This window comes from Trichosurus vulpecula, chromosome 1 (genome assembly GCF_011100635.1).
Source record: "Trichosurus vulpecula isolate mTriVul1 chromosome 1, mTriVul1.pri, whole genome shotgun sequence".
Classification (NCBI taxonomy): Eukaryota; Metazoa; Chordata; class Mammalia; order Diprotodontia; family Phalangeridae; genus Trichosurus; species Trichosurus vulpecula.
The window spans coordinates 243,216,480-243,232,876 of NC_050573.1; the positions used below are offsets into that span (position 1 = coordinate 243,216,480).

At 42.4% G+C, this 16,397-nt stretch overlaps 1 protein-coding gene across 1 annotated transcript in view; it reads left to right on the plus strand.

Moving 5' to 3' along the window:
• The window catches only part of CABLES1 (Cdk5 and Abl enzyme substrate 1), a 160,002-nt gene extending 153,513 nt beyond the window's left edge, over nt 1–6,489 (plus strand). Inside the window, exons 9-10 of the mRNA XM_036743767.1 lie at nt 274–481; nt 5,993–6,489. Of these exons, the coding sequence (XP_036599662.1) occupies nt 274–481; nt 5,993–6,133 (349 nt within the window). The 3' untranslated portion in view covers nt 6,134–6,489. The remainder of the gene's footprint in view (nt 1–273; nt 482–5,992) is intronic.
• Nucleotides 6,490–16,397: the final 9,908 nt, after the last annotated feature.

A 16,397-nucleotide genomic window follows, 5' to 3' on the forward strand; every position in this document is an offset into this window, starting at 1 on the left:
AGGTGGGCGTGATGTCACTTCCAGCTTTAGAGCAGTGATGCTCATGATAACCCATAAGGGGTCCAGTACAGAAATGGTTATATCCATTTTATGAATGCACTGTCCACTCAACAGGCAAAGAATTCCCAAAGATATCCTCTGTTGCAGAGCATCTTTGGAGGGAAGCCAAGAAGAGCTTCCAGAAACCGAGGCTTGCCTGTCTTTCCTCTTTGCCAAGTGCTCGGGTTCCAGGCTGCTGACAAGTTATGTTCCCTATTTCCTTTCTTTCTCTAGTCTAAAGCGAGAGATGAGGAAACTTGCACTGGAGGAGTGCGGCTTTGAGGAGCCCACGGTGGCCATGGCCTTTGTCTACTTTGAGAAGCTGGCCCTCAAGGGGAAACTCAACAAGCAGAACCGGAAACTTTGTGCCGGGGCCTGTGTGCTGCTAGCTGCCAAAATTGGAAGTGACCTCAAAAAACACGAAGTCAAGCACTTAATTGATGTGAGTGGACTTGGGACCCAACAGCTGGGGTATGTAGGGCCTAGTTTTAGTTTGGTGCGCATCCCTCCCAAGGATTCTTTAGGTGTTCTGAAATCATCTTAGACATCTATAGATGCTAGAGCCGCTTGTCAGATGGGTTGCCTCACCTGGGAATTCATAGATAGGGATAGGAAGCTTTTTTCCTCTCTCAGCTATGACAAGCATTTATTAAGCACCTGCTGTGTTTCTAGGTAAATGAGAACAGTCTCTGCCCTTGAGGAGTTTCTAACTGTGTCATATAGAAATGAGGAAGAAAAATGGCGGGGGGGGGGGCATGCATTAGGCAGAATTTACTTTGGCAGGAGTAGAGGAAGAAGCCCAGCCTTTATTCTTTTTTTTAGGAGGAAAGGTGGGGCAGTTGGGGTTATATGACTTGCCCAAGGTCACACCCAGCCTTTATTCTTGCCATAAAATTCCCCAGAACAGGGAGCCTTCGGGTTCAGCAGGGGCCTACAAAGTCAGAATGTGATCTAAATAGTGGTTGATAGAACTTGGTGGTTTTTCTTCATAAATGATTGCTCATCATTGGGTAAAGTTTTAGGGTTCAGGGCTACAGCCACCCTCATAAAGGAAAGGGGCCATTAGAAGCAAAAGGAATAGAGAACTCCTCTGAGGCCCACTTGGGTGGTTACCACCTGAACCATCTGTACTCACTCATATTCAGGGGCACTGTGATACAGTACAAATTGGGAATAGAGGGCCTGGGTTCGAATGCTCTGTTCCTTACTATGTGCCCTTAGGCAAGTAAGTTGGGGTGGGACCAAATGATCACTGATAGCTTTAAATTTATGACCCTATCTTAATGAAATGTAAATATTATGGTAGAAATGTTGAAAGTATTATTTCTAATATAACAGTATCTTATCCATTTATTCATCACCTGGAAAGATTCTGAGAGGGTCACCCGCCTCACCCAACTACAAGTACTCCAGGGCCACAAGGTTGTGCTTATATGCATGTAGGGAACTTAGCATTAAGAGACTTCCATAGATCTTCCTTGAATGATACCATGTTAAAGGAATGAATATTGAAAAATGCAAAGTGGCAGCAGGCATCCTTAGAAATAACATGGTAATATACCACCCAGCATAAAGCTAATGTAATCATTGTAAAAGTGGCTTGCTTCAGCAATTTGCCTAATGAATTCCAATCCAGCGATAATCTCGCTCAGGCAGCTAACTGCTCTGCCGGCTAAGCTTTCTTACACAAAATATGCCAAAAGCAGAATTCAACCTAATCAGAATTTTTAAGTTATCTTCACCAAAAAATCCAAGGATGTGCTTATAAATGTTTAACAACCAGATCTCCAAAAAGCAAGACACATTTTCTAAAGTATAATCTGCATTTTTTTTTTACATTTTCTCATCCCTTTCTTAAGTCTAGACAATCAACAAAACAATAAATCAAGCCCTTGCTTTTGTAGCATTGGCCGATTTCCAAGGTGTAAAGGCTCATGTTGAAAATTTAACAATCTGCTCTATGGAGCCTGAACCAACACACCCTTGAAAAAATCTTTCACTGCTTTCCCCCACTGTGGACTATTATACTCTGAACCATAAAACTCATAGAATCTCAGCATTGGAGGAGACCTCAGTGACCATCCAGGCCCACCCATACCTAAACAAGAATCTACTCTATAACCTGCCCCACCAGTGGTCATCCAGCCTTGGCCTGAAGACCTCCAGAGAGAAGGAGCCCACCCATTCATGAAGCAGCCCATTAGATTTTTATGAAATCTGTCCTTAGTTCCAGTTTGTTTTCCTCATTACAACTTCCACCTGTTGGCTTCTAGGACTACTCTCTGGGGTCAAATACAACCAGTCTAATCCATCCTCCATGTAATAGCCCTCTGAGAACCAACGTCATATCCCCACCCCTTGCCCCTCAAATCTGAACATTTGGGGAAGGGGGAACCAGATTCCCAATTTCACCAGCATAGGAAGGAAACCTCTTCTGCTAATGCATATTAGCTGTTCTGCACATTATCATCCTCATTGCCCAGGAGCCCTGAAAAATTAAGTGATGTACCCCACATCACTCAGCCAGCATGTGTCAAAGGCACAGTTTGAACTCAGAGCTGGCACTGAAGTCTTGTCTCTAAAGTCTGAACACCCCTAGACTTTATATCTCCAGGTCTTTAAACCAATCTTCCTATAACAAGGTCCTTCTCCAGCAAGATGTTCTGAACCTTTTTCTGCCACTGACCCCTTTGTCAGTCTCATGGCCCTTTCTGCAAATAATGTTTTCAGATGCATAAAATAAAATACACAGGATTATAAGAGAAATCCACTGTGTTAAATTACAGTTTAGACAACTAGATGGTACCGTGGATAGTCAGAAAAACCTGAGTTCAGATCGGTCCTCAGACACTTACTGTTTGTGTGACCCTGGGTAAGTCACTTGACTTCTGTCTGTCTGAGATTCCTCATCTATAAAATGGGATAATAACCACACCTACCCTCCCCAGATTGGTTGTGAGGATAAAATGAGATACTATTTGTAAAGCATGTTGCAGACTTTAAAGGGCTAGGTATTATTTTGCAATTATTAAAATATTTTTAAAAACAAGTTCACAAACATCCTGAAATCTATCCATAGACCCCAGGTTAAGAGTCTCTACTGCAAATTTGGAACTGAGTTTTAAAAACTAATGTTAAAATTTGTTTCTACATGTAACTGGGGAAAAATTAAAATACTTTTTTTTTACTTTTATTATTTATTTATGTAATATTTTTAGTTTTCAGCATTGATTTTCACAAGAGTTTGAATTGCAAATTTTCTCCCCATTTCTACCCTCCCCCCCCTCTCCAAGATGGCATATATTCTGATTGCCCCATTCCCCAGTCAGCCCCACCTTCTGTCACCCCACTCCCCCTCATCCCCTTTTTCCTTACTTTCTTGTAGGGTAAGATAGATTTCTGTGCCCTATTGCCTGTATATCTTATTTCCTAGTTGCATGCCAAAACTTTTTTTTAACATCTGCTTTTAAAACTTTGAGTTCCAAATGCTCTCCCCTCTTCCCTCCTCACCCCCCTCCCTAAGAAGGCAAGCAATTCAACATAGGCCCCATGTGTATCATTATGCAAAACCCTTCCACAATACTCATGTTGTGAAAGACTAACTATATTTTGCTCCTTCCTATCCTATCCCCCTTTATCCAATTTTCTCCTTTGACCCTGTCCCTTTTCAAAAGTGTTTGCTTTTGATTACCTCCTCCCCCTGTGTGCCCTCCCTTCTATCATCCCCCCCCCCTTTTTTATCTCCTTCCTCCTTCTTTCCTGTGGGGTAAGATACCCAGTTGAGTGTGTATGTTATTCCCTCCACAAGTCTAATCTGATGAGAACAAGATTCACTCATTCCCCCTCACCTGCCACCTCTTCCCTTCCTACAGAACTGCTTTTTCTTGCCACTTTTATGCGAGATAATTTACCCCATTCTATGTCTCCCTTTCTCCCTCTCTCAATATATTCCTCTCATCTCTTAATTTGATTTTATTTTTTTAGATATCATCTCTTCATATTCAGTTCACCCTGTGCCCTCTGTCTATATATAGAGATATATGTATACATATATGTATATGTATATGTAAATTCCCTTCAGCTACCCTAATACTCAGGTTTTGTGAATTATACACGTCATCTTTCCATGTAGGAATGTAAACAAAACAGTTCAACTTTAGTAAGTCCCTTATGATTTTTCTTTCCTGTTTACCTTTTCATGCTTCTCTTGATTCTTGTGTTTGAAAGTCAGATTTTCTATTCAGCTCTGGTCTTTTCACTGAGAAAGCTTGAAAGTCCTCTATTTTATTGAAAATCCATATTTTGCCTTGGAGCATGATACTCAGTTTTGCTGAGTAGGTGATTCTTGGTTTTAATCCTAGCTCCATTGACCTCTGGAATATCATATTCCAAGTCCTTCGATCCCTTAATGTAGAAGCTGCTAGATCTTGTGTTATCCTGATTGTGTTTCCACAATACTCAAATTGTTTCTTTCTGACTGCTTGCAGTATTTTCTCCTTGATCTGGGAGCTCTGGAATTTGGCAACAATATTCCTAGGAGTTTTCTTTTTGGGATCTTTTTCAGGAGGTGATTGGTGGATTCTTTCAATTTCTGTTTTACCCTCTGGTTCTAGAATATCAGGGCCGTTCTCCTTGACAATTTCTTGAAAGATGATATCTAGGCTCTTTTTTTGATCATGGCTTTCAGGTAGTCCAATAATTTTTAAATTATCTCTCCTGGATCTATTTTCCAGGTCAGTGGTTTTTCCAATGAGATATTTCACATTGTCTTCCATTTTTTCATTCCTTTGGTTCTGTTTTATAGTATCTTGATTTCTCATAAAGTCACTAGCTTCCACTTGCTCCAATCTAATTTTTAAAGTAGCATTTTCTTCAGTGGTCTTTTGGACCTCCTTTTCCATTTGGCTAATTTGGCCTTTCAAGGCATTCTTCTCCTCATTGGCTTTTTGGAGCTCTTTTGCCATTTGAGTTATTCTGTTTTTTGAGGTGTTGTTTTCTTCAGTGTATTTTTCAGTATTTTTTTGAGTCTCCTTTAGCAAGTCATTGACTTGTTTTTCATGGTTTCCTTGCATCCTTCTCATTTCTCTTCCCAATTTTTCCTCTACTTCTCTAACTTCCTTGAGAGCAGGGATTGTCTTTTGCCTCTTTTTTTATCCCCAGCACTTAGCACAGTTATTGTTGTTCAGTCATGTCCAACTCTTTGTGACCCCTTCAGAGGTTTTCTTGGCAGAGATACTGGAGTGGTTTGCCATTTCCTTCTCCAGCTCATTTTACAGATGAGGAAACGGAAGCAAACAGGGTTAAATGACTTGCCTAGGGTACACACAGGTAGTACATATCTGAAGCCATATTTGAACTCAGGAAGATAAGTCTTCCTGACTCCAGGCCCGGCATTCTACCCGCTGCACCACCTAGCTGCCTACTTAGCACAGAGCCTGGCACATAATAAATGTTTATTTATTGATTACTGACTGATTGTGCCTTATATGTTAGTCTCAGCTTTCCTCCTGAATTGTAGTCTCCCTAAAGCCAGGAACAGCACCCTAAACTTCCATCATATCCCATCTTTGACTAATACAGTGCCTTGCACAGAGATAATACTCAGTACATACTCCCTGAGTGATTTAAATGTCATACCTAGAGAAACCTGGGCAGCTAGGTGTTCAGTGGATAGAGTGCCAGGCCTAGAGTCAGGAAGACCCATCTTCCTGAGTTCAAATCTGGTTTATACATTGGCTGTGTGACCCTGGGTAAGTCACTTAGTCCTGTTTGCCTCAGTTTCCTCATCTGTAAAATGAGCCAGAGAAGGAAATGGCAAATAACTGTAGCATCTTTGCCAAGAAAACCCCAGATGGGGTCAAGGAGAGTCAGACATGACTGAACAACAATGGAGAAACTAAGGACGTTAATACCGTGACTTAAATGCTCATTATTTTCTTTCCTCCTGTTTCAGAAACTGGAAGAGAAGTTCCGGCTGAACCGACGAGAGCTGATTGCCTTTGAATTCCCAGTCTTAGTGGCCTTGGAATTTGCTCTCCATCTGCCTGAGCATGAAGTCATGCCCCACTACAGACGACTGATCCAAAATTCCTAGCACAGGCCACCCTCCTGGGGCAGGGGAAAGACCGCTTCTTTTGAGGTCTGCGGACAGGAGTTACGACTGGAAATGCAAAAGACAGAACCCAAAATATACCAAATTCTTTTTCATTCAACATCGTTTTCTTCTTTAGTGGAAGCTGTACTAGAGACATTTCAGGGACTCTTCAGTCTCGTTCAGCCTAGATGAACTCATGGTAGCTCTTGACTACCCAGAGCAAAGGAAGGAGGAGGAACACATCAGAGAAAGTGGAGGACCAGCACTGCCCCTGAGGAAATGGGCTTTGGGGGACCAAGGGAGGAATGTTCGGTTGCCCATCTCAGCTTATTAAAATACAAGAGTCTTTCATGGTCTCCATTCCAGTCTTCCTTCTGGTCATCTGTCCACCTTGCAAGCCTAGGCCAGGATCTTCTCTCCTTTACTGTTTCTCTATTGGCCTGTTCCCACCTGGGGTAGGAGGGGCAGTTGAAGGGAAAGGGAGACTTTCAGAAGTGGGGGAAAAGCTTTTAAAAGATATCTTCACTGTGTCAAAAAGAGTGTGCCAATCTATTTTTGTATTTGATATTGGAAGTGCACTTTTCCTGGGATGGGGGAGGGGGGAGCTAGTGACTGCGTATGTCTGTGTGCATGTTGATATGCACATGTGTGTTTTGTATGTATGGACCACTACATTCCTAGTCTCCAAACAGTGTAATAGTTTCCTTGAAAATGTAACTTTTGGGAAAAGTGATCAGTGAGATCGTCCTTAATGTTTCAGATCTTTTATCCTTTTTATGCCCTTTTCAAGATGGCAGTTTCAGCTCCTTCAACCATAAGAGACAAGTCAGCAGCAGCCACCCATTCCAGTATTGTACTTTTGTTGCTGAGTCGTTTCTCAGTCATGTCCCCATTTGGGGCAAAGATACAGGAGTGATTTCATTTTACAGATGTGGAAACTGAGGCAAACAGGGTTAAGTGACTTGCCCAAGGTCACACAGCTAGTGAGTGACTGAGGCCAGATTTGAGCTCAGGAAGATGAGTCCTCCTGACTCCAGGCCTGACAGTCTATCCACCACACTACCTAGCCGCCCTCGGTATTGCTTTCGGTAAATCTACAATGACTGGCCATTGGGGAATTCCTATTCTCTTTCTAAAGCCCCCCCCGCTTTCCCCCACCCATGCCTATGTGTATTCCCTCCTGGCACTTTTCCTGCCTGGGAGATGGTCACAGTCGCACTCTGTCGTGTTGTATTTCTGTGTTCTATGTTAGAGGGTTTCCCGAGCACACTGGTTGTGCTATCTGTGAAACTGTTTCACACAAATCCAGAGTACGGAGGAGTAAGTTTGTAGAACTGGTGGCTTGGAGGTTTGAAAGCGTTGGTGGAAGTAGGCATTTGCCTTTTTTTTTTTTAAATTTATTACCACGTAATCCAGGAGCTATTTCCAGGCTGAATTTTCACAGTTCGGTTCTAGCCACTTCGGCAACTTGTACTGAAGACCTTGGGGAAATGAACCAGAGGCCTGCACAAAGACAGTGTGTGAGCCCGTGGGTGCCAGAGCATTAAAGGAAGCTTTCTGTGGTCATGTAAAGAAAGAATTTTAAAATATTTATTAAATATATATATATAATATATGTGTATATATATGCACATATGTCTAACCAACACCCTTTCCCAGTGCATCACAAATTCATCTGTCATTTCTGCCCAAGACCTTTAGAACTTGGATTCTGGTTAATAAAGAGAGACTCAAAACTTCCCATCAGCCTGGGATGGGAGGTGGGGAATATGAGGAGAAATCTGATCAACAGACTTTGACCTGCTAGAGACTGAAGTCATTGAGGCAGAAGGGACGTGAAAATCACAACAGAAGTGAGGAGGAGGCATCTTCTTTGGACTTCAAGGCTTATTTACATTTGCTCATTGGGAAGGAGGGTGGACTGATTTTTTGTAGTGGACAGACACAAATTTGAGCTCACATGGGTCAGACCCATCACTTCAGCTGACCCAGAAAGGGGGGAAGATAAGACTCTCTAATCAACAGATGTCTGTGGAACTGCGCTGATCCCATGCTGGTTAGTGGCTGCAGAATGCCTAAAGCATCACTAGTCACACGGTTCCTGGAGTACTCTGACTTTCTAACTCAGTCATTTGTCCCAAATAGAAGGTATCGAGGGGTGTCTATCAGCAAAACGAACTTTACCTCACGATTTCTTGTATTAAACTTGGAAGACAAAACTGCTGGCCTTTTAGTTATGCTGCCCTTCCACCTCTCTCCTGGGTGTCTTGCTCCTGGAGATGGCCCAAGGCAGGGCAAGCTGCTTCATTTGTAAGCAGTAAGGGCCCAGGCGCCCAGATATGTCTCAAACATAAATGTCTTCATTGTCATTCTGCATTCAGCCTTTTCCCAGCTCCTGAACTTTGAAGGCAGACAGTAGGACAGGCACATAAACCCAAGGACAACTGGGAGATCCAGTCCAACCCCTTGTTAACCTAGACCTTCACTCTTTCTCTACTGACAATGTACTAATATTTTTGACGTTTGTATGATCTATTTCTTTTTTGATATTTGAAGGGTGGGAAAGAATCTGGTCTTTAAAGAACTATTTGATATTAGAAGTCTTTATTACTTTCTGCCTTACCCTTTGGTCTCATTTCAGTTGGTTGGAGAGGGGTTGTTTATTTTTTAAAGGGGAGGAGAGGAGTTAGGCTGGGAAAGAAGAAAATTTCAATAAGACACCTTCAATTTAATGAAAGCCTATCACTACTTTAATATATAGCCTTGGAGAGGGGTACCAGTGGGGGGAAAGGGGGGTACTAAAAAAACTCATACACAGATGAACAGTCAACCCACAAGTTACATTATTAAGATAGAGCTCTCATTCCACCCCCAGGCTATCCCAGGTATTCATTTTAGCATGGTTTACCTGTCTAAAAATATCTATGCTGAGAAACTTAGGGTGTAATTGGTCCCAGCCCCTGCCTTATCCTCCAGGCATGAACCTGGGCCCCATACTTCTGCAGGATTGGCTCTTATCTGTTGCAGCCCATCTTCAAGTGACCAAGATGATCCAGCAGAGAACTCTCAGCTAAGAGTTAAAAGCAACTTTATTCATGGCCCAAATAGCAGATTGACTGTTGGCTAATGGGAAAAGTTGTCCTGCTCACATAGGAAGCTAAGCCATACAGGTGGATGGGTGAACTGCCATTTTCAGGCCTTGGGTTGCAACGTTGATTAGGAAGGTCCTACCTTTGAAATTCACTTGCCTTATGCTTTGGTATTGTTATCCCCAACCTCTGGTCATCATGCTTCTGGGGAGGGTCCCAGAACAGTAAGCCCCCAGGGTGAATTCCATTCCCCCTTCATTGGCCTCTTCAGATGGAAGCTCCACTGTCAAAGCACAAGGCTCAACCAGGTCAGGGATTCTGGAGCCAGAGGGTTATGCTCCTCCCTCTTCTCACCATCCTGTGACATCCTATGCTAAAAGCAACAGGGAATCAATTACCAAATGGAAAAGATTAATGTTTTCCTTGGCACTTTATGGTCAAAGGGAGTTAACACGCCATGGTTTTTGTTTCATTACCCACAACACGGTCTGGGGACAGCCACCTACTTGGTAAACTTCGCTATGTACCATAAGCTGTACCTTACCAGGTTTGGGCTTAATTTTTTTTGGTGGGGGGTAGGGGGTCAAACTGCTTTCCCTCTTGTAACAGTAAATGAAATTGTTCAATACTAAACTCTTGTTGTTGCTTGAGTTTTTTTCTCCACTTGAGAGGCACTTTCCTTTTTCTTCTGCAGGTTAGCCAGAGGGGCAGGAGATGGGTCAGGAAATTTAAGTCAGATGTTTACCTCAAGGCTGTAGGACCCTGGGCCAGTCACTTAACCTCTGCCTCAGTTGCCTCACCTGTAAAATGGGGATAAATAATAGCAATCAGTCCTTCAGGATTGTTAAAATGAGATAATAGTTATAAATTATATTGCAAATCTTAAAGCATCATCTAATGCTAATGATGTGTATATAACATATTAAGGTATGCAAAGCACTTTCCGTAGATCAGTCTCCTTCAAGCTTCACAATGACCCTGCTGAAGTGTTCTTACCACCATTTACACCTGGAGAAACTGAGACTGAGAAAGGGAAAGAATGGACTCCGGGTCACACAAGGAGCTGAAGCAGGATTTGAATTCGGGCCCTCCTGGCTCCAAGGCCAGTGCTCCATGCCACCTAGCTGTCGCTCCGTAGGAATACTTCCCCCAAAAAGAGGCCTGTAAGGAGAAAACGTCAGGGGAAGCACCAGAAAAACTCCTCTCTTTTGGAAATGTCGAGGGAGTGCTCATCAGGGCTGCAGTATAGCAAGGTCAGTAACCAGTAATAGCTTATATCTACACAGTAGTCGGTAGGCTTACAAAATCCCTTCTTAGTGATAAGCGGGTGACGTACACAGTACATATTTTATTACTATTCCATCTTACTTATGAGGGATCTGAGGTCAACGAAAGGGAAATGTTAACAAGAGATTTGGAGTGGCTCTCAGGAATAATATGGCATAATCCAGTGGGGCAGGGAGATCAAATTTACTCCCTTTTTGCAAATAAGGAAACTGAGGCTCAAACAGGTTAAAGTGACTTGCCCAGTGTGTGAAATGTGCTCACTCTAAACAAAAAACAATAAACCCTGTAAAGCCAGGAAAGTTCTCATTTTTATTTTAGCCAATTATTCTGCATTCCTAGTGGATGGGTCCCTCGGACGGAGAGTACATTCGCTCAGACAAATGCAACGCTTTTTCTGCTGTTCACAATTTGGATTTCCCTCCTGCCTCCCATTGGCTAGGTACTTCAGGGTTCACCAAACCCCACCCCTTTGATAACAGATTCTTATTTCCACATTTCAATTCCCGCTCCCTTCTCATCTTCATTTTTCCTTATACTTAAATAAAGGAAAGGCCAAAAATGCCTCTAGTCTCCTCCCCTTTTGTCTACATCAGATAGCATGAGAAAGGATCCTTCTGGACTGCTAAGAGAATTGACAAAAACACTAGTTTTAAGATTGGAACCTGGATATCAATGATTATAGACTTCCTCCTTATCCTTTATGATGAGGAGGTTCTTTTGAGATACAGGAACAAAGAAAGGGAGTAGATATGCAGATTTTCAGGAGGCCAACACCCTCTACTGCCTCTAAAAGCAGTTTTATCTCCTACAATTAGTCACCAGTGTGTCTTCAAATCATATTTCCATATGACTTCTGTGGAAACAAAATTCAATCATACGTTACACCAGGGTCACACATGTAATAAGTTCCAAAGATGAAATTCAAATCTAGGTCTCTTCTGACCTGGCTTGTAGTGCTCTTACCACTACACCGTATTGCCTGTCTAGGAATGCAATCCTGGCACCATGCCTATGGCTAATGCTGACTTTTAGAGGCAAAAGAAATAATTCAGTGGGTATTCCTGTAACTGAAAAACAGAACTCAGGAGAAAAGAATTAGAAACCTACAAAATTGGTAAGGATGAATTCCTTTATCAATGATTCTCATCACACAGGGCAGGCCTGAGAGAACAAAACCAGAACAGATGTGAGTTAAATTCCACAAACATTTATTAAGCACCTACCATGTGCCAGAAACTTTGCTAAGCCCTATGGATACCAAAAAAAGGCCAAAAAACCCCCAAAACCGAAATAGTCCTGGCCTTCAAGGGACTTACAATCTAATGGTGGGAGAGCTGGGGGAGGGGAGCAACATGCAAACAAATATATGCAAAACAAGCTATCAACAGGAAAATAGGAAATAACAGGGAAGGCCCTGGAATTAAGAGGGGTTAAGGAAGTCAGCAGGAGGTAGGATTTTAGTTGACATTTAAAGGAAGCCAGAGAGATCGGCAGTCTGAGGGGAGAAGGGAAGATGTTCCAGGCATGAGGAACAGCCAGAGAAAATACCCAGAGCAAAGAGATGGAACAGCCAGGAGGCCAGTGTCACTGGATGGAAGAGTGCATGTGGGGGAGTAAAGTACAAGAAGACTGGAAAAATAGGAGGGGACCAGAGTATGAAGGGCTTTGCTCCTAGAGACAATAGGAAGCCACTGGAGTTTATTGAGTAGGGGGCAACACGGTTGGACCTGCATTTTAGGAAAATCCCTTTAGTGGCTGAATGAAGGATCGATTGGAGTGGGGAGAGACACAAGGCAGGTGGACCCAACCGCTGGCTATTGCTTCTGCACATCCAGGCGTGAAGTGATGAGGACCTGCACCAAGGCGGTGGCACTGTCAGAGGAAAGAAAGGGGAGTATTCAGATGTTGCAAAGGTAAAATCCACAGGCCTTGGCACCAGATTGAATATGGCAGGTAAGATACAATGAGGAAGCCAGGATTTCAAGCCTGAGGGACTGGGGAGGATGGGGTTGCCCTCTACAGTAATAGGAGGAAGGGAGGGTTTAGGGGAAAAGATAATGAGTTCTATTTTGGATATGTTGAATTTAAGATGACTACTGGATGTCGAGTTCAAGATGTCTAAAAGGCAGTTGGAGATGCAAGACTAGAGGCCAGCAGAAGGATTGTGGCAAAAAAGGTAAATTTGAGAAACATGAGCATAAAGATGTTCTATACTGGACCCACCCACAAAAAGAGTATCAGACTTCGCATGGTTTCCTATGAATGTTCCAGTTGTTTTGTGGCCTTGTAGCTGTTTAATCTATTAAAAAAAAACATTGCTTCTGATGGGTCCTGTTCTGTCTACACAATCTTCCTCTTTGCTACATAGGCATAAGGGGTCAATGATTTATTTAAGAAGTATCATCATCAAGATTTATTTAAGAAGTTAGCAAGTAAGATTGTCTGAAATACACCAGGTGGTTAGCACATGAAAGAAAACTGAGTTACAAGAGGTAGATGATTATGTTCTTAAAAATGTGAGACGCTGTTCTGGCTCATCTGAGGCAGCTAGGTGGTGTAATGGTTAGAGTACTAGGCCTGGAGTCAGGCGTACCTGAGTTCAAACTTGACCTCAAACATTTACTGGCTGTGTGACTCTGGGCAGGTCGCTTAACCCTTTGTCCGTCTCAGTTTCCTCAACTATAAAATGAGGCGAATAACACCTCCTACCTGGCAGTGTTGTTCTGAAGATTAAAAAGAGATCATTTTTATAAAGTGCCTAGCCCTTTAGCCTGGCATGTACTAAATGCTATATAAAAACTCATTCCCTTTCCCTTCAATGCAGGCCGGCACCTTCTCTGCAATTGAGTCTTACAAAGTTACCTAGAGCCCTGAGTGATTTGCTCCACCACTAACATGTGTCAGAAGCAGGACTCAATCTTCCAGCTCTCTGTCTCTGACACCATATTGCCTCCCCACAAGAAATTCAAAAGCTTTCATGAATTAATTAGCTCAGGGCCCTCACTTCAGTTTATAAAAACTAAAGAAATTTTTCCCCGTAGTTTTCTTTCAAACCCCAAACTCATATGCTTAGATATGCATCAATATGTCATGTGATTTATTAACAATAACTAATAATACAGAAACATAAAAGAATATTTCAGCCATGTGTCAGCTCTGAGAGAGGTCACCCAGTCCCCTACAGTTGCAGCCCTTGGCCCCTCCAGAACACTGGAACTCATAGTCCAGTAATTCAATACTCTCAGGATTCAAGTTAAAGCCTCTTTGGAATTTTTCTCAAAAGATCTCCATAGACTGAGTATAGCTCAGATCTCCCATAAAGTCTTTCCCTACTCTTTCAAAGACAGCAGTTCACTCTCACTCAATCTCTTTCTCCAAGACAGTTAGCTCAAGTGCCTCTCCACAATCTTCCTTGTCCATGACAGTTTAGTTAAAATTACGTCTTGTTCTGGTCCCCCTGACTAGCACCACCTCCCACTTCTAATCAGTAACATAAATAGGTTTATAAGGAGCCAATATAAAGGGCAACAGCAGGGAATAAGATTGCAAAGGGGAGCTGGAAGTCACATACAAACAAACTACCCCAAAGATCGAAAGAGCATAATTTACAAATTGTATCATATATCGACCAAAATTCACATCCTAGTAATATGTGTCAGGGTCTGCTGGTCCTGTGATGTGGAAATCCCAGGTAAGTTCCAGACATCCTCAAAAGACCAGCAGAACACCAAAGGTGCTGATAGTTTTCAGGTGATGCGGACATGTTAACTTTAAAGTTTTACTAACAGCTTTGAGATGATTTGGACGTGTTAATGAACTAACCCCAAGGTGGCACAGATAAGAGTTAGTCTGTTCCCCCCAAAACCCCTATAAAAATGAGACCTCAAACTCCTGCCCCTCAGCACTCTTTCATCTCCATCTGGGTCCATGCTGCCGAGTGCTCCCAACTCTAATTCATGGTTACAGGAGTGATTCTCTGTGCCTCTCCCCCTGCCCATCCTCTTCCTCCAGCTGCCTCCCTTCATGGTCCCATCCCCCCTCCTGATGCCATCTGCTGCTGTACCTCTTTCACCACTTATCTCCATCCTTCTATGCCTTATTAAAGTGTGATAGCAGCCCCTATTCGCCACTGCCATTGTGGGCTTTCCTGGCAAGTACTTAAAGAACACAGAATGCCTGCCCCTGTATCATAATTTTGTAATTTTATAAATTATCAATTTTCAACAGTTAACTGTTCAAGTCTCTCTCAGACTTTGTCAATGATATTTAAATCAGCCAATCTCAGGAAAATTCTCACAAATCCCCTCTTGTTTCCTCATAAGAGACAAACATTAGTATCATTAGTCATATAATTTATTAGCAGTAACCAATAATACAGAAACATAAAAGAACATTTCAACCATGTATAATAATTTCCTTTCATTTCCAGGATAATGGTTAGCTGTCACCCTCTAAGACGTTACGCTTTCTCTTAAAAGTACATTAACAATGAACAAAGTTTCCATGAGAGGATCTACTTAAACTGGGGTTACATGTAAAATGAGGGGGTTGCTCATTTACAAAGTGGAAGTAACAATCTTACTACCTTACAGAGTTTTGTTGTAAGGATCCAAAGAGATATTTTAAGTATTTTAGGAGCCTTAACATGCTATATGAATGTGAGCTATTTTATCATTAATAATCAATATTTGTGGATTGATTAACATCCCCTTTGCGTTTACCAGGGTTTTTTTCTACGGTGGTGTCAGCGTAGCAAGAGCCAGAAATAGACCTTGCCCTTCCAGCTCTAATTCCTCCGCTTATATTTAAGGCTCAAGCCCAGCCATGATTGGACACCAATCATCTACAAGCAAAGATGTTTAAGTTGGATGTTAAGGTGTGACTCCACTCTAGGAGCTAAAGTATACAGAAGTAGAAATGGTAGAGAGGTATAAGAAGAGGTGATAATGGGCTTTCCAGCCACTGTGAGTCCTCCCAGGAGAACAGCTCTGTGTGAACAACATTCCAAGAGCTGGAGAGCTCCACAACCTTGGACGATGCTTTCTCTCCTTTAGAACCCAACTCTAGATTCCACTTGTTTCTCACATACAACGCTCTATTTTCCCCTCTCCAGGCCTTTGCATTGCATGTCGCCTGATGCATGAAACACCTTCCTTCACCTCCACGTCTTAAAATCCCTGGAGTCCTTTAAGACCTGGTTCAACTGTCACTTTCTACAGGAGGCCTTTCCCATTTCCCCTGGCTGCTGGCTAGATCCTTCCTCTCCATGGTTACCTTCCACCTACTCTGTTTGCATCTTGTACGTTTGTAATTATTTAAATGTCTCTCCCACTAAAATGCAAGTGCCTTGAGGGCACCCTGTTCTTACCTTTCTTTTTTTTATCCCTTGCACTTAACACAGTGCCTGGCACATGTTGCTGTTGTTCAGTCATTTCAGTTGTATCTGTCTCTTTGTGACTCTATTTGGATTTTCGTGGCAGGGATACTGAGTGGTTTGCCATTTCCTTCTCCAGCTTATTTTACAAATGAGGAAACTGAGGCAAACAAGTAAAGTGACTTGCTCCTACACTCAATGGATATGTTAATGAACTAACCCCAAGGTGGAGGAGTTAGAGGAATTAGAGCTGCAAGGGAAAGGTCTATTTCTGGCTCCGGCTACACTGACACTATCGTAGGAAAAAAAACAAACCCTGATAAATGTAAAGGGGATGTTAATCAATCCACAAATATTTGTTATTAATGACAAAATAGCTCATATTCATCTAGTATGTTGAGGCTCCTAAAATACTTAAAACTCACAGAGCTAGGAAGTATTTGAGGTCAGATTTGAATTCAGGTCTTCCTGACTCCAGGCCCAGCACGCATCCACTGTGCCACCTAGCTACCAA